The 24841-nt window shown below is 40.5% G+C and overlaps 1 protein-coding gene across 1 annotated transcript in view; it reads right to left on the minus strand.

Annotated features, from left to right (window-relative positions):
* Window positions 1-24841, minus strand: part of DNAH11 (dynein axonemal heavy chain 11) — a 359682-nt gene that overhangs the window by 160658 nt on the left and 174183 nt on the right. Inside the window, exons 45-51 of the mRNA XM_054559402.2 lie at window positions 20086-20259; window positions 10078-10282; window positions 7066-7231; window positions 6282-6384; window positions 3790-4029; window positions 1358-1519; window positions 894-1087 (exon numbers count right to left, since the gene is read on the minus strand). Of these exons, the coding sequence (XP_054415377.1) occupies window positions 894-1087; window positions 1358-1519; window positions 3790-4029; window positions 6282-6384; window positions 7066-7231; window positions 10078-10282; window positions 20086-20259 (1244 nt within the window). The remainder of the gene's footprint in view (window positions 1-893; window positions 1088-1357; window positions 1520-3789; window positions 4030-6281; window positions 6385-7065; window positions 7232-10077; window positions 10283-20085; window positions 20260-24841) is intronic.

Below are 24841 nucleotides of genomic sequence, written 5' to 3' on the forward strand. Positions count from 1 at the left end.
GGTCAGATGCAATCTGCTCTCCGTCTAGAATGTTCTTCCTCCAGATCTTTCCATGCTTAGCACCTACTTACCATTCAGGTCTCACTTTAAATGTCACCTCTTCACAGGGACGCCCAGTCCCTCTTTGGAAATTCACTTATTGTATTTCTCACAGAATCAACCTATTTTCCTTCTTGGCATGACACATCACTTTCTGATATTTTTCTTGCTTATTCTCTTGCTTAGTTGTTCATGTCCTTATAAATGTCCATCTTCGTCGCTAACATGTAAGCTCAACTATAGAGGGGAATGGATTGTGTTCACTGCTGCTGTATCTCAGCACCTAGAACAATGTCCGATAGGAGGGGCTGCAGATGGTTGCACAGTCTGTGCACTACACGAGGTACCAGGTCTAGGAGGTGAGCGAGAACCTTGTCAGCCATGCTGTATCCAAGAACAGTTGGATATCCAACAAAGGCTCTATCCAAGTGCCTTTTTCTAATTTTCTGCCAAGAAAGCATGAGCCCTCCCCCATTTTAAAGAATTTGCACAAAATTGCTGAAAGGCTGGCAATGTCCCATCTGGCACTCAACAAAACCTGCTTAATCAATGAAAATTAGTCCTTTGTCCCTTATGAACTATGTGACTTTGAACAAGTAATTTATGTTTCCACTTTCTTAATATTCCAGTAAAATAATGGATATGATGGCATCTCAGAAAACAGTGTGCCTATGTAAGACATTATTAAGATTGTGACATTAAAAAGCGACCCTTTTATATTTTAAAATTATATGTCAAACAGCAGATAAGAACTGATGGTTCAGAGTGCTTAGTATGATCTATTGAAAAATGACAGTTGTGGGTATCCAGCCATTCTTCCTTTTGTGAAAAAGCATCATCACTAGTTAACTCACACATGTTGCATGGCATCTTCAAACAAAACTAGGTGCATGGCAGCATTTAGTTCATTGTAGTTGTCTAAGGTTTCTGTAAGAATCGTCTTCAGCACTTCCCAGTCCTTCACTGGCATGTAATGTGGGTCCTTCCCTCTATTAGCAAAGTGGCAATAAATGAGGGGCTGTTGAAGCAGCATGTGACTATCTATACCCTGCAGGATGAGAAAGAGAAAAATATGGCATGTCAACCATCCACAGGGGTCCAGCTGCAGGCAGCATGGCCTAGCAAGGGAAAAGCTTGCAGACCCACGCATGGGTAGGTGGGTGGAATGTTCCCAAGCATAGACCAAGTGTATTCTGGAGTCACAGCCATTACAAAAAGGTAAGCCCTTGTGCACTTCTCTCATATCCTCATCTAACTTTAGTCCCAATACCCAGTTGGTGTTGGAGTAAGTAGTGACCTCTGACATTCATACACTTACTTCAAAATATTTATAAGCAGTTTCCAGCATTTTTCTCTGAAACAAATCACAATCTTTTTTGTCTATCAGTTTGTCTCCATAAACACGGGCAGATTCATGAAGCCACAGATGTATTAAATCAAGTGGACCTTTTAAACACTCAGGAGAAGCAAATAAAATCCCCTACAAGGCAAGAATGGGGAAAATACCTTTAATTCAGAGGTTGATGACATGCCAAATAAGTTTAACACTTTTTAAACTAAAACGTGAACTTAGCAAACGGTTAAAAGAAATATCATCAATAGTAATGTGCGTGTTTGTGTATAAAAGTAGGTTTACTCTTTGATAAGTGCAATATTTTAAAATTTTAGTACGCTTATACCCATTTTTAGGTATGCAAGTGAGACCATTTCAAGTGCCAGCACAGGCACTAAATATCACATCTGAGTACTTGAGCCTATTAAGCCTTACAATGGACTAAGTTTACAAAACCAGAGTACAAACAGCTAACGTGAAAGTCACAGAATCATATTTTTTTTACTATAAAATCACTTGATATCAGTCTAATCATTTCACAGATGAAGATTACAAGACCAAAAGTCAAGTACCCAGATTCATACTTTATGGGTAGATCTGGGTCTAGCACCAACACATTGTGACTCCCCTGCTCACTCATGGTGCTTTCAGTATCTTAGATTCACATCCACTCACTCCTCATGGAGAGAGGCAGCTTACTCTGGATGCACAGGAGAACAGTAAGGGAGTTGTGGAGAATTGAGTTGCGAACGGCTAAAAAATTATTTGGTAGTGTCAGGTGCAGCTGACAGGCAGGATATGAAGGGTGAGCAGGCAGTCCTCTCATCCCATTTCACCTATGACCTCTCTTCCCTTTCCTTCTGAGATTAAAATGCTGCTTTTAAATAGCACAGTATTAAGCAATCTTTCTGGCAGGAGCTAGATACACAGACATGAAAAGAATTGCTCCGTGTTCATAAGAAGCTACTGCCTAATGCTGTGTTATGGTTTTGAGGCAGTTGTGGAGTGATACTGAAAAGACGGTTACAAAAATATCAAGATTTCCTATGGAGTTTTCATATTTCATCAATATACCACCTCTGTCACAAAAGAAATTTCAACCATCCATTTTTACTGTACAGAGTAGACCACATTAGTTGGATTTAAAAAAAATAATTCCAGACTTTCAATTTCCTCTTCAGAATTTCCTAAGCCAAATACACAAACACTGTCCTTTTACCAGGTAAGCAAGGTAATTTTCAATATTAAACCAAAATGATACAACAATTTAAAAGTTACTATTTCTCTTAATATATGTTTAAAATCACACATAAATGCCTTATGCAAACACATGATCATTTATCCTTCTTACTTGGCACTCAAAACAGTAAGCACTCACTCACTCAATCTAAAGAGCCCAGACATCTACCTTTGCTTCCACTGCCAAGTCACCATATGCCATGGCCTGAATGGCCCCTACAATTCATGTCTTGAAACTTAATTGCCAATGTGACAATATTAACAGGTGGGGCCTTTAGGAGGTGACTAAGTCATGAGGGCAACGTGATCTAATGAAAGGGATGCTGGGCATTTGCCCGATTTGCTCTGTCCTTTCTGCCCCGTGAGGATGCATCACTTAAGGCATCATTTTGGAAGCAGAGACCAGGCCCTCACCAGACACTGAATCTGCCAGTGCCTTAATCATGGACTTCCCAGCCTCCAGAACTGTGAGAAATAAAATTCTGTTATTTCTGAATTACCCAATCTCAGGTATTTTGTCACAGCAGCACAGACAAAGACATCATATGACCTGAAGAGAAGCACCGTTCTCATTGATGAAATGGGAATAATAAACCTGCCATACTTACTTCCTGAGAAGTTTATGAGTAAAGTTAAAGAATACATATAAAAGTATATAGCATAGTTTTAAGCTGTTTTATAAAGGAACACCGTTAACAGTATGGTAATGGTTTGGATGTGTGCCCCCTCCAAATCTCAGGTTGAAATGTGATTCCCAGTGTTGGAGGTGGGGCCTGGGGGGAGGTGATTGGATCGTGGGGGCAGATCCTTCATGAATGGTTAGCACCATTCCCTCCGTAATAAGTGAATTCTCACTCAGTTCATGCAAGATCTGGTTGTTTAAAAGTTTGAGGACATGCCCCCACTCACTCTCTTGCTCCTGCTCTTGCCATGCAAAATGTGAAATGCTGGCTTCCCATCACCTTCCACCATGACTGTCAGCTCCTGAGGCCCTCACCAGAAGCAGATGCTGGGGCCATGCTAGTATAGCCTGCAGAACCATAAGCCAATTAAACCTCTTTTCTTTATAAATTACCTAGCCTCAGGTGTTTCTCTATAGTGACGCAAAAAATGGGCTAATACATAGTATTATAATTATTTCTCTACTCAAGAGGCATAACATAGAGCAGTCAAGGTACCTGGAAGACGTTTGTTAAATCTCTCAGATTAAAGATGTAGTGGAATTTAATAGCCGTGGGTAAAAAGTTACACATCATTGTCTGATGGAATGCTATTGTTGCCTGGATCAAAGCGGGGCCACTCCTGAGAACTGATGGAGCAAATGCTTGCTGTTGGAAATGGAAGCTAAAGATTTGGCCATAGATGGTGTTTAGTGCATCCAAAGATGGAAAATTGAATGCAAACACTGTGAAATGTCTCTGAAAAGAAAAACAAATATAAGAGTATAAGGATTATGATTGTACCAGAAAATTGCAAAGACCTGATTTTTTCACTCCTCCCTGTATCCAGGCCCATTACCATGTAGCTTTTTAGTGCTCCACTCTGACTCTGGGGTTGGCCATGTGATTTACTTAAGCCAACAGAATGAGGTGGAAGTGAGTGTGCCAGTCGTTTTCAGAGGTGTATATTTCTACTAACTTTGTTAAGCCTCTGACTTTGCCATAAACTCTACAGGCCCTAAAGTATGAGAGACACATAAAGCAGGGCCATGTTGTCACAGTCACTCCAGCCAAAGCCACATCAAATTAACTGACAGTTTATCCCTAACATGCACAGATGAGCCCAGCCAAGATCAGCAGTCACTGAGCTCAGTCTCAGCTGAGTCCAGATGCATAAGCAACCACTGTAGGCTACTGAATGTATGTTGGTGGTAGCTGTTGCTGTTTTCATGATTAAAACACTTATATGCATACACAAAACCTGCACACAAATGTTTATAGCAGCTTCTTTACTAATTGTCAAAAGTGAAAGCAACCAAGGTGTCCTTCAGTAGATAAACAGATAAACAAGCTGTGATGCATTCATACAGTGACTACTATTCAGCAATAAAAAGAGATGCACTATCAAGCCATGGAAAGACATGGAGAAATCTTAAATGCATAGTTAAACTATGTGGGAAAAAAAGCATATTTGGAAAGACTACATACCCTATGATTCTCACTATATGAAATTCTAGAAAAGGCAAAATTTATAGAAACAGAGGAAATGTCAGTGCTTAAGGGATTAATATCCACAATACATTGAGGCCTTCTAAAGCTCAATGACAACAAAATAACCCAATTTAAACATGAACACAAGACTTGAATAGACATTTCTCCAAAGAAGATACAAAAATGAACAAAAAGCACATAAAAACATCACTAATCATTGGGGAAATGCAAATCATAACTATGAGATACTGCCTCACACTCATTAGCATGATTACTGTCAAAAAACAAAACAAAACAGCAAATAAATGTGTGGGAGGATGTAGAGAAACTGGGACCCTGATGCACTGTTGGTAGGGAATAAAATAAGGTATAGTTGTCATGGAAAACAGTATGATGATTCCTCAAAAAATTAAAAGTAGAATTCTGATATGATTCAGCAATTGTATTGCTGGGTGTACACTCCAAAGAATTAAAAGCAGGGTCTTGAAGATATATTTGTTCACCCATGTTCACAGCAGCATTATTTACATTAGCTAAAGTGTGGAAGCAACCCAAGTGTCCATCAATGAATGAATAACTACGGAAAATGTGGTAAATACATGTACTAGAATATGACTCAGTCTTAAATAGGAAAGAAATTCTGCAATATGCCATAACTGGATGAACCCTGGACATTATGCTAAGTGAAATAAGCCAGCCACAAAAAGACAAATACTGGATAATTCCACTTATATGAGGTACTTAAAATAGTCAAAATCATAGACACAGAAAGTAGAATGGTGGTTGCCAGGGGAAAGTGGGGAGGAGAAAAAGGGGAGCTCAGTGGGTAGAGTTTCAGTTTCACAAGATGAAAAGAGTTATGGAGATGGGCGGTGATCTTGGCTGCCCAACATTATGTATGTAGTTAATATTATTGAACTGTACACCTGAAATGGTTAATGTGGTAAATTTTATGTAACATGTATTTTACAACAATAATAATAGTAAAGAAAAGACAAAAGATCAATTGTTATCAGGGACTCAGAGGGAAAAGAGAGAGGAATGAATTGGTAGAGTACAGAGATTTTGGGGCAGTGACTCTATGCTATATGATACTGTTAACAGTTGATACTTGTCATTCTACGTCTGTCAAAAGCCCCTGGAATGTATAATACAAAGAAGGAATCCCGATGTAAACTCTGAACTTTAGTTAATAATAATGTGTCACAATATTGGCTGATCATTGTAACTAATACAAGATGTTAATAATAGGGTAAAACAAGTGGGGGCATTAAGAGAGTACATAGGAATTGTTTGTACTGCCAGCTGATCTTGCTATAAACTTTGACATAAAAAATAAAGTCTACTAATTAAAACAAAAAGGCTTATTAGAACCCCTGTCTGTTGTTAGTGGGAGTAAAATATGGTACAGCTGCCATGAGAAACGTGCTTAACAAGATGTCCCATAGGAATCCTAATCTGTACTCGAAAGCAATACAATACAGACCTACAGTTTTTGAGAGCAGTATTCAACACCCTACCTGTAGCCTGGGATTGATGGTGAAGCTGCCCACCATCGGATTCATGCAGGCGACATACTGGCAGTTGTGGATTTCTTTAAGCATCACCTTCTGTCTATCATACCTGAAAGACAGAAAACAGAACCTTAAATCCAAAAACTGGAGATGACAAAACAGCAAAATCTAACAGTTCATAAAGGGCTTCATCACAGATTATCTCCTTATCTTTATAATCACTCTGTGAGGTTGACCTAGTGAAACTTATTTGAGAGACATCAAAACTGAAGCTCAAAAAACTGAAGTTGACTTAGCTCATTTGATGCCAAAAATCAAGATCTGGAGCTGCGTCAATGTACTATTACTATTACTGCTTATTGATTCTCATGTTACTCTGTAGAAACTATCTTGTACCCACAGCAAGACTCCATGGATGGGCTGGGAGCTGTCCTTGTAGTTAATTGTCAGGGATTGCAGACTACAGTGCCCAAACATTTACACCCTGCCAAACAAGATCAAATTTCTCTTAAATAATTTAGTGTGAGTTAATTCTTAAAGAGGACATGATTTCTGGACAGTCTTAACATTTCTGAGATACTTTTCAATCCAATCTTCCAAAGATACAAAGGGAAACTATTCCATTTAATATGATGAAAAGAGATACAAAGTAAACCCAAAGGATATTCCTTAGAAGAAACTGGGGATAACTGCACTTGAATTCATCCATAATAATTATTCATTCACAATAATTACTATCCATAATAATTATTAGATTTTGGGAAAGAGTAAACTACAGAGACTTGCTTACCAGTGTCCATAATCAATATGCTGCCGGATCAGGGTGTGAGGCTGAACAGTGCCATATAAGTCCACTTCAGGCATGTTCATGTCATCGATAAAATAAATCAATTTTTTATTTCCTCCAGGACCATAGTTATGACCAGCTTTTTTCTCTAGGGGTTTCTCAAGAATTTCTGAAATAAACATATATTTCTGTCCACCAATCAATAGAATGTAAATGTTTGTTTAGTCATTTTTCTCTTGTTCTTACCTTCTTCTGCTGATTTCATCCACCCCATGGTTTCAGGTATCACCTCTTAATAGGTTAAGAGACCTGAGATGTGTCTCTGGCCCCTCCTTTTGTGTTATGCTCTCCTGCCAATCTCCCTCCTGTTGCCAGAAGTCATTCCACTTCTCCTTTTATGGAGACTGCAACATGCGCAGCATGACATCACATTGTCCATCACAGCTCAAACAACCCAATTGCTGATCTGTGTACTTCCTCCCCTGTACCCATTCTATATGGCCACTGCTGGTCCAGCTATGGCCTGGTCTCTCAGTTCTCTTCTGTATCATCTCTGCAGGAGAGTCTGGGAACAGCTCAGGAAAGTCTCCCATACCTGTCTTCTTAGGCCGCTGGAGTGCGGAGGCACAAGAACAGTGTGTGTAGACACTATCCACAATGTAGTCACTATCCATGAATACATAAAGTTACATTTCTTCCTGTGTCTATATGACTTTGTGTCTATTTTTTTAAAGTTCTGGGTGAAGAAAATCCAGAACAGTGTGTGTCTGAGATGTAGTATCTAATTACTTGTTGACTCTCCAAACAGACTATAAGTATTTTGAGACCAAGGAACTATGTCATATTCATTGCTATACCACCGACAATGGCCACAATAAATACTTTTTTAAATGAGCAAACAAATAAATGAATGAATGAACAAAGAATCATATAATAAATAAACACCTTTTCCAAGAGGCAGACTCACATTTCCAAACACTTGCTGGGCATTAATTCTTACTAGCCATTACCATCCAACGTTCAGCCAACACTAAATCTGCCTCTTTTCCAACTCAGCTTAACATCATCTCTTCCTCACTCACAATTCACCTCTTTCCTTTTGTCTCTGTGCTCCTGCTTATGGGGTTAACATGCCCAGTCAGGCAGATGCAAAGCCTCCAGTAATCTCTCTCTCCTGGTCCTGTGTTTGTCCAACCACAGCCTATAAAATGGTACTTCATGTCATTTCCATATGTTCCCAACTTGCCACCTCCTTTTCTACAATTCCGGTCCAGGGTCACATTACATATAGCTCTTATACTACTCAGGGGGACTGATCTCCCCATCTCAGATCTCTCTTCTCAAAAGACAGTGCCCACCTTGTCAGTTCCTTGCTTCCCTATTAATGGTTCACCATTTTCCACCAAATGAAATACAGTCCCCTCAGTTTGTATCTCAGCATTCTCTATAGTTGGTGTGATCAACCATCGGTGGTTGCCTGGGACTGTCCCAGCTTTAACACTACAAGTCCCATGTTCCAGAAAACACTTTGGTCTTTTGGCGAACTGGTCACCCTATCTGCAGTATAACTCCAAATCAGTAGCTTAGCCTTTTCCATATCTTGCACCCAATCACTATGCTTCAGTCATCATATTCAATTCATTGAATGTGTCCCACAATTCTCTCTCTTCCATGTCTTTGCTTAAGCTGGTCCTTCTATCCTAATCTTCTTTGCCCATTTGTTGCCCCAGTTCAAATGTTTGAAATCATAATTCTCTTTACAAGTATACTGACAACTATAGCTCTTTCTATTCCTCACACTAATAGGCCATCTCTAAATCATATTCATGCCTGTATTCCTTTTAGGAATTAGCAAGATGCACTCACATCATAGGTAATTTGTTCAACTACTGAACTGTAGCCTAATCTTCCATGTATAAATCATAGGGTCTTTCTTTCATATCTGCAAATGAAAAACATACCCTACACAATGCTTGGGAAAAAGTCGGTAAATAATATGTACTTTCTGAATAGATGGATGAAATAATTGGCTCTTTTTAGGGGACAGGTATCTCAATACATTGCCCAGGCTGGACTGAAACTCCTGGGCTCAAGCAATCCTCCCACCTCAGCCTCCTGAGTAGCTGGATTACCAGCATGTACCACCACACCTGGCTTGAGTTCGCTTTCTAAGGGTTCCATTCATAAAGACAAGACCAAGTGATTAACAAAAAAGATGACAGAAAAATCACTATTGGCTGTTAATGATGTCAATGAGTAAGAAAATTTATTATTAGTCTCCACTGATATAGCTAAGAAAACAACATATATCCACATGTAAACAGATACCCCAGGAACCCACATTCAAGGCAACTCAGCAGTTTTAATAAACAACTGGACATGAGAGAGTCTGGCTGCCCCCCAACAGAGCCCCCTTTCCCTGCTGGAGATTGACTGGCCTTCCGACATCAGTTCTTTCTGTGATTTCCTCTCTACATCCCATGTCTCTTTTGCTCACCCTGCCTAACTCTGGGAATGCCCCAAATCTGTGTGGTTCTTTTGATTACATTGATTAGTTATTCAATAGTTCAAAATTAGTTCTAGTGATTTTAAGATTTCATTAATGACTCTTGGCTCTGTCATTTACTCAACACAGTTTTAATGAATTTCTCCTAAATTAATCTTTTATTTGAAAAAGTAACCAGAACCCTCCTTGAGTATACCCTTATATTGGTAAGACTCCATGCAATTAAAGGCAACCAGCGGTTTTGAGGTAACACATTAACACTATTGATGTATATTCTTGCTGTTCTAAAGCATAATCACCCAAATAAAGCCATGAGTGACATAGAAAGCCAAAATCACAACAATATTTAAACAATGTATATTTAATAAGGATGATAAGTACAAATTCATCTGAGGCCCAAGCAACAACTCTAAATTCTAGGGAAAGGCATTATTAGTCTTTTGGGCTGCATGTCCCCACCTTGATGATTTTTGATCCCTTGTTTCTAGAAAATAAATAGGTGCACTTACTTTGCAGAGCTGCGGATGTTGTGTAGTAGTTGAAAGGCACACGGGATACTATGTAATCCTCAGACAGACTTGCCAATGTGTCACCTACAAAGACTGTTTTTCCCACTCCTGCATTTCCTACTAGCATTAGAGGTTTTCCTTTCTCAAGCAACAACTCCATGAAATATCTAAGACGAGTTGTCTCTGTTGTGTGAACCAGAACTGTCTGGGAGGAGAAACAGAATGAGACAAAGATCAGAAAGAGAGAGAGCGCGCGCGCGCGAGAGAGGCATTCCAAAATTTTATATCGAACTCAACACAGTCACTTTAGAATTGAGATCCTAATAATTCATAGTTCAGATTAGCACCCAACAGGAGAGATTTCACCTTATTTTCAATTTTGAATGGTCAGAGTTCAGACATTGTAGCTTGAGGAGAGCAACTGGATAATGCCATCAAAGTACCATAAAGTAAACAACTGATTTATCATTTCCAAATTAAGTACTAGCCCCCAAGGCTCCTAATTCCAAAACACCTACTCTCTGCCCAACATTGTGGTAAGCACAGAAGGGAATATAGTAAACATATAAGAAACTATCTACAACATTTCAGGAGATGAGAAAATGTTCAAGAAGTCAAGTCACACACAAATGAAAATTGGGACCAATGCCTTAGCCTGGTTTGTTTGTTTGAGACGGAGTCTTGCTCTGTTACCCAGGATGGAGTACAGTGGCGTGATCATGGCTCACTGCAGCCTTGACTTCCTGAGCTCAGGTTATTCTCCCACTTCAGCCTCCCGAATAGTTGGGACTACAGGTGCCCACCACCACGCCCGGCTAATTTTTTGTATTTTTAGTAGAGATGGGGTTTCACCTTGTTAGCCAGGATGGTCTCGATCTCCTGACCTTGTGATCCACCCGCCTCGGGCTCCCAAAATGCTGGGATTACAGGCTTGAGCCACTGCGCCCGGTTGATTGTGAGTTTTTTTAATGACTATTTTTTTGAGACAGGGTCTCACTCCTACACCCAAGCTGGAGTACAGTGGCGTGATGATGGCTAACTGCAGCCTTGACTTCCTGAGCTCAGGTTATTCTCCCACCTCAGCCTCCCAAGTAGCTGAGACTACAGGCATGCACCACCATGCCCAGCTAATTATTTTGTATTTTTTGTAGAGATGGGATTTTGCCATGTTGCCCAGACTTGTCTCAAACTCCTGGGCTGAAGTGATCACCTGCCTCAGCCTCCCAAAGGGCTAGGATCACAGGTATGAGCCACTATGGCTGACTCAACTGAATATTTTATACACAATTCTAGATCATCTTCATGTCTGAACATTTACTCTAGAACGTCATTTTAATTCAGTGATACTCAGAGCTTACTAAAAGACAGACTATTCTGTGCTACACTAAACAATCCTAAACTACTCTTTAAAAAACATTCGAGCTGCATCTCATATTTTTTCCCTTTCTTGCTGCTAGTTGTCATCATTTGCTTTTAAATTTGTCTGCTGGCCTTTTCCACATATTAATACCAATAATTCACACTTACTTGGAAATGAGTATGTGGCAGGTACCATGCTAAGCACTTTACATGTATAATGTCATAAGACACCCATAACAAACCTATAAAGAGAGTTGTTATTTCAGAGGTCATGAAACTAAAGCTTAAAGAACATAACTCACTTGGTCAAGGTCATAGCTACTAGTAAGTGGCAGTACTTCGATTCAAACCCAAGTCTGTCAGAGCCTGACCTCTCTCTTATCTACACATAGAATGCTCTTCAGAGCATGGACTCTGGAGCCAGGCTGCCTGGGTGTGAATCCTGCTTTGCTTGTTTTAGTGTGACGAACTCTTGTTAGTTTGCTCAGGATTTCCCAGTTTTAAAATTCAAAGTCCAATGTTCCCGAAACTGCTTTAATTCCAGTCAAACTAGAACTGTTGGTCATCCTATACTTACTACCCGTATAGCTGTGGATATATTTCTTCTCTTTGTGCCTGTTTCTCTGTATGTTTAAAAAAAAAAAAAAAAAAAAAAAAAGGCTAGTGACAGTCCCTGCCTTAGAAGATTGCCATAAGGATTGCATTATGTACAGCACTCAGTAAAGGGCCTGACATATAATGGCATAATATTGTATTTGCTATTATTATTGACTTTCTATGGTTCTCTTCTACTATATTAAGATGCTGTTAATTAAATAATCACATGTGGTACAACTGTGTGGAAAGAAAGAGTAGAAACTCCTCAAAGGTTCTCTGTTGAATACAAGATATCATCACTAAGGTGCATCAGTCTTGTGATACCAGTTTTCAGGTCTTCAGCAGTCTTGGTTGATTACAGGTTCTCAGCCTTCAACCAGCTAGATCATACTTGTAGGTAGCTGAATTCTAGGCAGCTTGAATAAAAAGCAAGATTTCCAAATACATAAAGTGGATGGAGCAGGCACTTTTGCCTGTTGGGACCACCATTTCCCTGCTTCTTTTTTTTTTGTGAGATGGAGTCTCGCTCTTGTTGCTCAGTCTGGAGTGCAATGGCACGATCTCAGCTCACTGCAATCTCTGCCTCCCGAGTTCAAGCAATTCTCCTGCCTCAGCCTCCCAAGTAGCTGAGATTACAGGTGCCTGCCACCACACCCAGCTAATTTTTTGTATTTTTGGTAGAGAAGAGGTTTCACAATGTTGGCCAGGCTGGTCTCGAATTCCTGGCCTCAGGTGATCCACCCACCTTGGCCTCCCAAAGTGCTGGGATTACAGGCATGAGTCACTGCACCCAGCCTTCCCTGCTTCTTCCTCGCTGGGAGAGCCCCACTTTGTCCAAGTCCCCACCCCTCCCCCACATAGCCATGTGCTCCACAGGAAGCTCTGCCTGGCTCCTGCAGGATGTGAGGATTCATCAAAGCCCATCATGGCAGCCCCACTGCCCAGGCCTGAGACTGGGTTAGAGGTGGCACATGGCCCAGTCTGCGGAATTAGATGCAGGAGGCAGTCAGCTCCAGGCTTCTGAGAAAGGCTTCCTCACTCTTAACAAAAAGATATGAGAAAGTCCCTGCCTCCTTTGAAGTTGTCTTCTGGAACCACTAGAGACATCTTGAGACCAAAGGGATGGCTGTCTTAAATTGAAGTCAATGGTAAGAAATGTTAAGAAGAGCAGTACAGAAAGATGGGATGATCAGAATCCTTGGTGATTCCACCAGGTCACAGAATTAATCTGCATTGTGGTTATGTGACTTCTGAATTCCTTGTTCGTGAAATAATAAATTTCCTCATTGTTAGGGGTTGAATTGTCTCTTCCTCAAATTTCTATGTTGAAGTCCTCATCTGCAGTACCTCAGAATGTGATGTTATTTGGGAATAGGGGTGCTGCAGATGTAATGAGATAGGATGAAGTCATACCGGAGTAATATTACAGGCTGATAATGTTGTGTCCCCCCAACATTCATGTCATGAAGCCCTAACCCCGGTATTTCAGAATGGGACTGTATCTGGAGACAGGGGCTTTAAAGAGGTGATTACGTTAAAATGAAGTCATTAGACTGAGCCCTAATCCAATCTGATAGGTGTCCTTATAAGAAAATTTGAACCCACAGGGAGATATCAGGGATACATATGCACAGGGAAAAGCCATGTGAAGATGCAGAGAGAAAGTGGCTATGAGGAGTGAGGCCTCAGGAGAAGCCAAACTTGCTGACACCTTGAGCTTGGACCGCTAGCCTCCAGAGCTGTGAAAAAAGAAACTTCTGTGGTTGAAGTTGCCCAGTCTTTGGTATTTTGTTATGGCAGGCCTAGCAAACAAATACAGTTGTCCTCCTTTAACCTTGGCGAGGTATGTTCCAAGGCTCCCAGGGAATGCATGAAACCACAGATGGTACAGAACCCCATATATACCGTTTTTTCCTATACCTATATACCTGTGATAAAGTTTAATTTATAAATTAGGTACACTAAGAGATTAACAATAGTAAAAAAGAACAATTCTGTCAGCAGCACTACTCTTGCACTTTGGGGTCATTATTATGTAAAATAAGGGTTACCTGAACACAAACACTGCAATACACAACAATCGACCTGGTCACCAAGACAGCTGGATGAAGGGATGGTTACCATCCTGGGTGGGATAAAGTGGGGCGGCATGAGATTTAATTCTGCTACTCACATCAGTGTGCAATTTAACTTATAAATTGTTTATCTTTGGAATATTCCATTGAGCATTTTTGGACCACTGCTGACCACAGGTAACCAAAACCTCAGAAAGCAAACCATGGATAAGTGAGAGACTACTGTACAGGTTTGCTTGTTTGTTTGAACTTTTATTTGTAAATTTATGCAACCAGTTTCAGAATATAGAGATTATTCTGTAGTTCGCTTTTTTCAATCAACATTATACTTTTGAGATATGCTGATATTGGTGTATCTAGGTCTAGGTAATTTTTCTTACTGCTGCGTAGATTTCCATTCTACTAATATATTACAACTTAGTTTTTCAATTTTCCTTTTTTTAGTTGTTGTCAGGAACAACATGGCCATGATCATCTTTCTATGCGCAGTTGGGTTTCTTTAGGTTACAACTATAATTAAATTTTTTGGATCACAGAGCTAAAATACGCTTTATTTTTTAAAAAAGTTAATTTTTAATTGACAAAATTGTATATATTTATTGTGTATAACCTGATGTTTTGAAATATGTATATATTGTAAAATGGCTAAATCCAGCAAATTAACATACGCTTACAATTCACATAGGTTTTTTTTTTTTTTTTTTTTTTTTTCTGAGACAGTTTCACTCTTGTTTCCCAGGCTGGAGTCCAATGGCACAATCTCTGCCTCCCCGGTTCAAGCAATTCTCCTGCCTCAGCCTCCCGAGTAGCTGGGATTATAGGCACACACCACCACGCCCAGCTATTTTTTGTATTTTTAGTAGAGACGGGGTTTTGCCATGTTGGCCAGGTTGGTCTTGAACTCTTGACCTCAGGTGATCAACCTGCCTTGGCCTCCCAAAGTGCTGGGATTACAGGTGTGAGCCACTGCACCCAGCCCCATGTGCTTATTTTTTATGGGAAGAATACTTAAAATTTTTTCTCTTAATGGTTTTTAAAAAATACTACACATTGTTATTAACTATAGTCACCATGTACAATAGATCTCTTGAACTTATTTCTCCTAAGTGAAATTTTGTATCCTTTGACCAACATCTCCCCAACCTCTTAACTCCAGCCCCTGGTAGCCACCATTCCACTCTCTGCTTCTGTCAGTTCAACTTTTAAAATTTCACAAGTAAGTGAAATCACACAGTATTTGTCTTTCTGTGTCTGATTTATTTCACTTAATGTCCTCCAGGTTCATCCAAGTTGTTGCAAAGGACAGGATTTCCTTCTTTTTAAAGGCTGAAAGGTACAAGTTGAATATCCCTTATCTGAAATGTTTGTGACCACAGATATTTTGGATTTCAATTTTTGGGGGTTTTGGGACATTTGCATTATACTCACTGGTTGAGCATTCCTAATCTGAAATGCAAACTATTCCAGTGAACATTTCCTTTGAGCATCATGCCAGCCCTCCAAGTTTTTAATTTTGGAGCATTTTAGATTTCTGAATTAGAGATGCTTAATCTGTATGACATTGTGTGTATGAACCTCATTTTCTTTGTCTGTTCATCCATCGATGGACACTTAGGTTAACTCCATATCTTGGCTATTGGGACTAGTGCTGCAGTAAACATGCGAGTGCAGATATTTCTTTGACACGCTAATTTTGTTTCCTTAGGATATATACCCAGAAGTGGGATTGCTAGATCATATGGTAGCTCAATTTTTAATTTGAGGAACCTCCCTATTGTTTTCCATAATGGCTATACTAATTGATATTTTCACCAACAGTGTGCAAAGGTTCCATTATCTCATTTTCTTGACAACACTTGTTATCTTTCGTCTTTTTGATAACAGACATTCTAACAGGTGTGAGGTGGTATCTCATCGTTAATACAGATTTTGATTCTGAGAAGTGGCCTGCTACGGTAATAGGTACCTAAAAAAGTGGAAGTGACTTTGGAACAGGATAAGACGACAGGATAGAATAGTTTTAAGGTGCAGACAAGAAAATGCCTAGATTGCATTGAAGAGATTGTTGGTGGAAATATGAACATTAAAGAGGCTTCTGGTGAGGCCTCAGATGGTAATAAGGAATGTGTTATTTGACACTGGCAGAAAAGCAATTCTTGTCATAAAGTGGCAAGGAACATGGCTGAATTGCATTCTGGTGTTCTGTGGAAGATAGAATCTGTGAGTGACTAACTCAAGTACTTAACTGAGGAGATTTCTAAGAAAAGTGTTGAAGATGTGACCTAGTTTCTCCTTACTGCTAGCAAAATGAAAGAGGAGAAAGACATATTGAAGAAGTAACTGTTAAGCAGAAAGGAACTAGAACTTAAAGATTTGGGAAATTCTCAGCTTGTCCATATGCAGAACATGAATGAGAAAGTGTATTCTGGAGAGAACACCAAAGTGTGGCCAGACGATGACTCCATAAAGAAATTATGGGTGTAATTCTTAGACAAAATCAGCTATTTCAAAAGAAGCCAGGGATAGAGATGGGGTTATACCAGCAGAAATACTGCCACCTTGGGGTAAAGAGGATGGAAACAGGACAAAATGCAGGAAGGTAAGACTTCTTAGATTCTACAGGACAAGACAATTTAGCAACCTGGCTGCAAATATGTATTAACCTCCAAGAAAAGGGAAAGTAACTCCAAAGGCAATTCACAGATCAGCAGAACATCTACTGCCACTGCCACCACTGGCCCAAAAGGTACAGATCAGGGAGATGAGGCTATTTCCCTCTCACTTTCAGGGGGTGGGGTCACCACTTCTGTCAGTGAGCCAAGATGCTACCGCCCAGTGCCCCAGGGACAGGGCTGCTGCCCCCAAGGGCAATACTGCCGCCTTAGTGGGTCCAGAGGCAGGGCCATCATCCCAGTGGGCCCTGGTACAGGGCATTGAGCCAAAGAATATTATTCGGAAGTCTTAAGAATCTAAAAGAATTTGCTTTGCTAAGTTTTGGACTTGCTTGGGACCTGTGACCCCTTTCTTCTGATTTCTCCCTTTTGGAATAGAAAGGTCTATCCTGTGCCTGTTCTACCATTGTATTTTGCAAGCAGGCAACTTCTCTGGTTTTGTAAGTTCACAGCTAGAGAAGAATTTTGCCTCAGGATGAATTGTACCTCAATTCATGAAATGAAATGATAGATGAAATGTATCATGTAGATGATATTTGGATTATATTTGGGACTTAGAGTTGATATGGGAATGGGTTAAGAATTTTGGGCTGTTGGTAGGCCGGGAGTGATGGCTCATGCCTGTAATCCTAGCACTTTGGGAAGCCAAGGTGGGTGGATCCCTTGAGGTCAGGAGTTCAAGACCAGCCCGGCCAACATGGTGAAACCCTGTCTCTACTAAAGATACAAAAATTAGCTGGGCATGGTGGTAGGGTGCCTGTAATCCCATCTACTCGGGAGGCTGAGGCAGGAGAATTGCTTGAAGCTGGGAGGCTGAGGTTGCAGTGAGCCAAGATTGCACCATTGCACTCCAGCCTCGGCAACAGAGTAAGACTCTGTCTCAAAAAAAAAAAAAAAAAAAAAAAAAAAGGAAAAAAAGAAAAAAAAGAATTTTGGGCTGTTGGAATGGGTGAATGTATTTTGTGCATTAGTAGGAGTTGAATTTTGGGGGTCAAGAGGGCACATTGTTACAGGCTGAATTATGTCTCCTCCAAAATTCATCTCTTGAAGCCTTAACCCCTCATACCTCAGAATGTGGCTGTATTTGGGAATAGGACTTATAAAAGAGATAATTAAGTTAAAATGAGGCTATTAGGCCTTTATCCAATGTGACTGGTGTCCTTAGGAGAAGAGGAAATTTAGACACACAGGGAGACAGTTACCATGAATGCGCACAAAGAGAAAAGGCTATGTGAGGTCACGGCAAGCGATGCCTATCAGCAAACCGAGGAGAAAGGCTGCAGGAGAAACAAAACCCCTCGGTATCTCCATCTTGGACTTCTAGCCTCTAGAACTATGAGAAAAATACATTTTTATTGTTTGTGCCACCTAGTCTTTGGTCTTTTGTTATGGCAGCTCCAGGAAATGAATGCACTGGGCTGTTATTTGGCACTAACTGCCCGCTAATAAATACCACAGAAATCACCTATATGCCACTCATACAGCACTCCCAAAATAATAAGCTCCAAAATGAATCAGAATGAGATGATTTTGAGGAAGAAATAACATGAAAAGGAAAACACATTAAGGCAGAATACGATGATCAAAGAATACCTGAATCTAAGGGAAATGTAGAAGAGCAATCTATGAAAAGAAACAGTGAAGAAAGAGAGAAAGGTTCATTTGGATCATCAGCTGTCATATGACTTTGAAACGTGAATAGAGGAGATTAAACATATTCATTTGATAGCTGGAGGGTATAAGAAGAATATTACATGTGAAAAGTGCTAACTAAGAAGTTTACAATAAGTTCAGAAATAAGAATCACTGAACAGAAATATGCCTTCAATTTTTACAAACTCACAAAGTTTCTAGGAAAAATTATTATTTCTTTATATTTTATAGTTATTACAGAATTAAGTTGTAATATTTTTTAAAAAGAGGATGCAGAGACCGGGCACGGTGGCTCACGCCTGTAATCCCAGCACTTTGGGAGGCCGAGGTGGGCGGATCATGAGGTCAGGAGATCGAGACCATCCTGGCTAACATGGTGAAACCCCGTCTCTACTAAAAATACAAAAAATGAGCTGGGTGTGGTGGCGGGCACCTGTAGTCCCAGCTACTTGGGAGTCTGAGGCAGGAGAGTCGCTTGAACCCCAGAGGCGGATCTTGCGGTGAGCCGAGATCGCGCCACTGCACTCCAGCCTGGGTGACAGAGCGAGACTCTGCCTCAAAAAACAAAAAACAAACAAACAAAAAAAAGAGAATGCTTAGTGAGATGTCTGTTATATTTCTGCATTTTCTTTTTTTTTTTTGACATTTTATATTCATGTATTAGAAGAATTGATATTGTAAAAATGTTTGTACAATACAAAGTGATCTACAGATTCAATTCAATCACTATCAAAATTCTCTCTTTTTTTTTTTTTTTTTTTTTTTTTGAGACAGAGTCTTGCTCTGTCGCCCAGGCTGGAGTGCAGTGGCGCGATCTCGGCTCACTACGACCTCCGCCTCCCAGGTTCAAGTGAGTCTCCTGCCTCAGACTCCAGAGTAGCTGGGACTACAGGTGCCCGCCACCACACCTGGCTAATTTTTTGTATTTTTAGTAGAGACGGGGTTTCATCGTATTAGCCAGGATGGTCTCGATCTCCTGACCTCGTGATCCACCCACCTCAGCCTCCCAAAGTGCTGGGATTACAGGCATGAGCCACCGCGCCTGGCCATCACTAGGCATTCTTATAGCTGAGATTCTTCTCTGCCAGTGATATATGTCATATGCTGAGCATATTAACACAATAAATTCATCAGGCAAGAAAGAAAAAAAAGACTTTTTTTTTTTAAAAAAAAAAAATAAGGGATCACATCAGCACACTTCACTTGAATATTGGTGATATGGTTTGGATCTATGACTCCACCAAATCTCATGTTGAATTGTAATCCACAATGTTGGAGGTGGGGCCTTAGTGTGGGGTGATTGGGTCATAGGGGTGGTTTCTCATAAATGGTTTAGCACCATCCGTCTTGGTACTATTCTCATGAAAGTGAATTCGTTCTCATGAGATCTGGCCATTTAAAAGTGTGCAGCACCTCCCTCCTCACTCTCTCTTGTTCCCGCTTTGGCCAAGTGAAGCGTCTGCTTCCCCTTCCCCTGTGATTTTCTGAGGCCTTCCCAGAAGCCCAGCAGATGCCAGCATCATGCTTCCCAGGCAGCCTGTGGAATCATGAGCCAATTAAACCTCTTTTCTTTATAAATTACCCAGTTTCAGGTATTTTTTTATAGCAATATGAAAATGGACTAATACAATTGCTATGTTCCACACACCTACCTGCAGAGGCACATCGGGATCCATAGTAAATTGGGCAATTTTGTCAGCCCAGGGCAATAATTTCTTAGTTTTGTGGTCCACATAATAATCAAAGATTGTTCCCTGGGATGGAAATTTCACTGCTTTCATCTCTTTCTGCCACCACCGACTGAAGTCAGCTTGATAATCAGAAATCTAAGGAGAACAAGAAAAATCCTTATTACAGACTCAAAGTAATTAAAACTGTAAAAAAAGAAACAAATTATGAGTAACAATATCACAGGGGTAGAAACCTAAAATTACCATAAACCCATCAAGCACAAATTTTGTGAAATAATTAACTTAAAAAGCAAGGTAAAGTTAGGTGAACACCAGATTACCTGTTGGTTATTCAATCTAATGACAATGTATTATGCAAATTCCTATGCTAGGTAGTCACTGTTGTAACAGTGGTGTTCACTTCTACCAGTGTTCACATCAATTTATGGGAAAATGGGAAAAATAAGAATGGAGTACTTTTTAAAAGTTAATGACATTATTTGATTTAAATACTGTCCTTTGTTCTGAGCTTATAGCTTCCCAGTGATAAAATGAAGATTTTAATGATAAAATGATAAAATTTTAAGATAAAATGAATATTTCAATGATAAAATATTTTGACCTTATAAAATTATGGTGATAAATAGTTATTTTTATAAATGCTCTTGCTTAGAAAAGTAAACAACTGGCAACTCTATACCATTCCTACACATCATTATTGAAACTCTATTGATCTCTGGAATTCTAAATCTGGGAATCCCTGCCATGAGAGATGGAGGAAGGGAGAAACGCATGGACTTGGTTTCCTACCAGACCAAATCTAAGGGGTCCAGCTGAAAAGTGCATAGGGATCAACTTTCAGCCTCCAGAGAGATTTATATTGGCAAGGAACAGGCTCTCTTTACTGGGAGGTGCTTGTTTTAATATGAGTATAGATATAAGACATTTACTGCTAGCTTAGGGTTGGAAAATAAAGAAAAGGACAACTGTGGCAACAACTAGAAAAACCCTTCTATATCCACAGGATGGCCTGGCCCAGTGATGCCCAAGTCCACAGGATGACCTGGCCCAGTGATGCCCAAGTCCACAGGATGACCTGGCCCAGTGATGCCCAAGTCCACAGGATGACCTGGCCCAGTGATGCCCAAGTCCACAGGATGACCTGGCCCAGTGATGCCCAAGTCCACAGGATGACCTGGCCCAGTGATGCCCAAGTCCACAGGATGACCTGGCCCAGTGATGCCCATGTCTACAGGATGACCTGCCCCAGTGATGCCCATGTCCACAGGATGATCTGGCCCAGTGACTCCTATATCCATAGGATGATCTGGCCCAGTGACTCCTATATCCATAGGATAATCTGGCCCAGTGACTCCTATATCCCTAGGATGATCTGGCCCAGTCACTGCCATATCCACATGATGACCTGGTCCAGTGATACCTCTATGCATCCACAGGATGACCTGGACCAGTGACTCCTATATTCATAGGATGACCTGGCCCAGTGACTCCTATATTCATAGGATGACCTGGCTCAGTACCTCTTATATCCACAGGAGACCTGGCCCAGTGACTCCTATATCCATAGCATGACCTGACAGAGTGAGTTTGATGAACTCTTAAAAATATGGTGTGTGTCTACTGCTTTCAGCAATCTCATTTTTATCTATGACTTCAACTGTGATTTTTCCCCAGAGAAGTTTTTAAACCTGCTTTTACTTTGATGTCCCTATGTCATTGGATTATGGCCTATAAACTGGGCAGAGGGGGGTGATCCGTGTTTGCAGGGAGAGCTTGCCCCACAATCTTCCAAACCAGCTGAGAGCATCCTTCTACCACCCCATGCATGAGTTATGACTTTAGGTTCATTTAAATTATTTTCAGATTGGTGGTAGAAGATATTTCTTCACCCTGCAAAAGTTGGTCTTGAGCCAGGACAGTTCAGATGATATTACTTATCTGGCACCATTCTCTGTAGGCAGACTACATTTAACTTTTACTTTATATCAAACTTTGCTTCACCTAACCACTACATAGGCAAAATGATTTTGGTGACAAATCTTTCATTCATTAATTCATTCAACTAAAATGCATCTGTTCTAAAGTAGAAAAGAAAACCAACAGAGTCTCTCCTCTCACAGAGTTTATGGGGAAGATAGAGGAGAGGAACAAGAAGATGTGTCGTCCAGCTGAGGCTAAGCCAACAAACGCAGAAATCAACAGTTGCCTTGAAAGTAAAGTTTGCTATAAGTGAGAGTAACAGAGGCAACCTATTTTAATTGGATGTTCAGGGAAGGCATCTTTAAGTGCCATTTAAGGAAGAGTCCAGCATGTACAAAGTTCCTGTGGTATGAAAGAACTTGGTGTGCTCAAGAAACTGGACCCCGTAGCTGGGGATGGGGGAGTGGGGGAGTAGGGGAGGGAGTGGCAGAGGAAGAAATAGGGAGAGCTAAGCAGGGCTAGATTCAGAGGCCTTGTAAATAGAATTAAAATTTGAAATGTTATCTTAAAGGCAATAAGGAGCCATTCAAGTGTTTTCAACTCTGGAGTATATCATATGATTTCATGTGCATTTCAAAAAATCACCCTGACTGCTGAGTGGATGATGAATTATCAGAACAAAGGTAGAAATAGAAAGCCCAGTAAGGAGGCTACTTCAGAAGCCAAGTGAGAAATGACGGCAGTTTATGGGAGTTCAGATAAAGTTGATTTGAAACTTGTTTTGGAGGTTGGCTGCAATGACTTAAGAACACAGGTCCTAAGTCAGTCAGCTGCTGTTTGAACCTGGCTTAGACATGGGTTAGCTTTGTGCCTGGAAGCAATTAATATACCTTTCTAAGCTTCAGTTTCTTATTTGTAAAAGAATAGTTGTACCAATCCATGTAGGGTTTTATAGTTTTTGAAGAGTAAATGAGGTACCCTATGAAAAGCTCTAAGCACATTCCCTGACACATATTAGACACTCAATTTGTTAAGCTACCAAGTGGCTGTCCTGAGAACATTTCTTGTGTCTGTTTCACGCATATTGCCAAACTCACAGCCTCTCTTTTAAATGGTCTGTAGTTAGAGCCCTTTTGAAAATTTTAAGCTACTATTGCTGCTCATGTTGACTATTAATTAGGGAAAGGAAGGTGCCAGTGATATCTAGCTTCTAGCTTATATAACTAGGGGGGAAGTCTGATACATTTGGAAATTGGAAAGATTAAGAGGGTCAGCTGGGAGGGAGGTGAGAGGTTATGAGTAGGACGGGGAAGATGTCCGCTATCAACATCCCACCTGATTTTACAGTCCCAGAAAGGGAGAAAAGGGTAAATATTGAAAGAAATACCTGGTAGAGGAGGAGGGTTGCCTTCTGTCTGCACGTGGCCTCCATAAACAAGGAACCCATACCTGTTGTAAACCGTGCCTCTGAGAAAGCCACATGAAGTCCCTGACATGAATACTTGACTCTCACTTACACAGTGAGAGTCTGCTAATCTTTAGAAAGCACTTGGAAATTACAGAAGGAATCTGGCTTCTGAGAATGGCTGAAATAAGATCTAGGAGGTCAAGTGAATTCCAAATATACTATTATAATAATGGCATGAGTTATGGTAACCTGGTGGCGAGATGTGGAACTGGCCAACAGATTACATCAACCATTTATTTTCTGATCTACAGTGGACAAACCAACAGAAATATAGGTCACTCTTGGCTGTGATGCGTTTCAGTGTAAATGCCCCCACTTACATCTGGAAAGAACAAGGAAGCCTGGAAAATGTGTGCTATCTATTTTTAATGTAAAAACTCAGGGGTACCCATAGAAGCACTATGACCCATGAGAGGCCCTGAGGTACCGTGGCTTTTGGAGAAAGACACACTCGGGTGGGAATCCTGATGTTGCCATTTCCCATCAGTGTGACTTTGGGCAAGTTACTTTGCCCCTCTGAGCTTTACTTTATTTGTGCAATGAGGATACCTTGAAGAATCATTGTAAAGATCACATGAGAAAAATTACACATAGAGGTGCATGGTGGCAATTAGATCTGCAAATTTCTAAAGTTGAATAATTCCCACTTTGCACTTTGGTAAGCCTAAGCAGTTCATGGGATCTGCGTGCTGGTGCAAATGTTTGTCTCAAGTGTTTCCCCATAGGAAATCAGAAGCCACAAAAGGGTTATGCAAGCAATCTGTACAGGCATGAATATTTCACTTTCAGCTAAAAAAAAGACCAGTGAAAAAGGAATTGGCCCAGGGTTGACTATGGTTCACAAATGACTATCCTGGGAATAGTGTGTGAGACTGGTTAGAAGTAAGAGGGACTGGAGAGAGGGAGACCAATTTGAAGATTATCAAATGCTACATAACCGAATTGTGACCCCCCTCCCACATCCCACCCCCAAATCCATATTTTGAAGCCCTACCCCCCAGTGTGATGATATTTGGTGGTGGGGCCTTGGGACATAATTAGATTTAGATGATGTCATGAATATAGGGTCCTCATGATGGGATTAGTATCCTCATTAAAAGAGAAACCAGTATCTTTCTCTCTCTGTCACATGGGGACACAGTGGGAAAGTGGCGGTCTGAAAGGTGGGAAGAGAGTCCTTGCTGGAACTCAACCATGCTGACACCATAATCTTGGACTTTTAGTCCCCAGAACTGTGAGAAATAAATTTCTATTGCTTAAGCCACCCAATTTGTGGTATTTTGTTATGGCAATCTGAGCTACTAAGACACTACGATAGCCAGGGCAATC

The sequence above is a fragment of the Pongo abelii genome, chromosome 6, assembly GCF_028885655.2.
Source record: "Pongo abelii isolate AG06213 chromosome 6, NHGRI_mPonAbe1-v2.0_pri, whole genome shotgun sequence".
Classification (NCBI taxonomy): Eukaryota; Metazoa; Chordata; class Mammalia; order Primates; family Hominidae; genus Pongo; species Pongo abelii.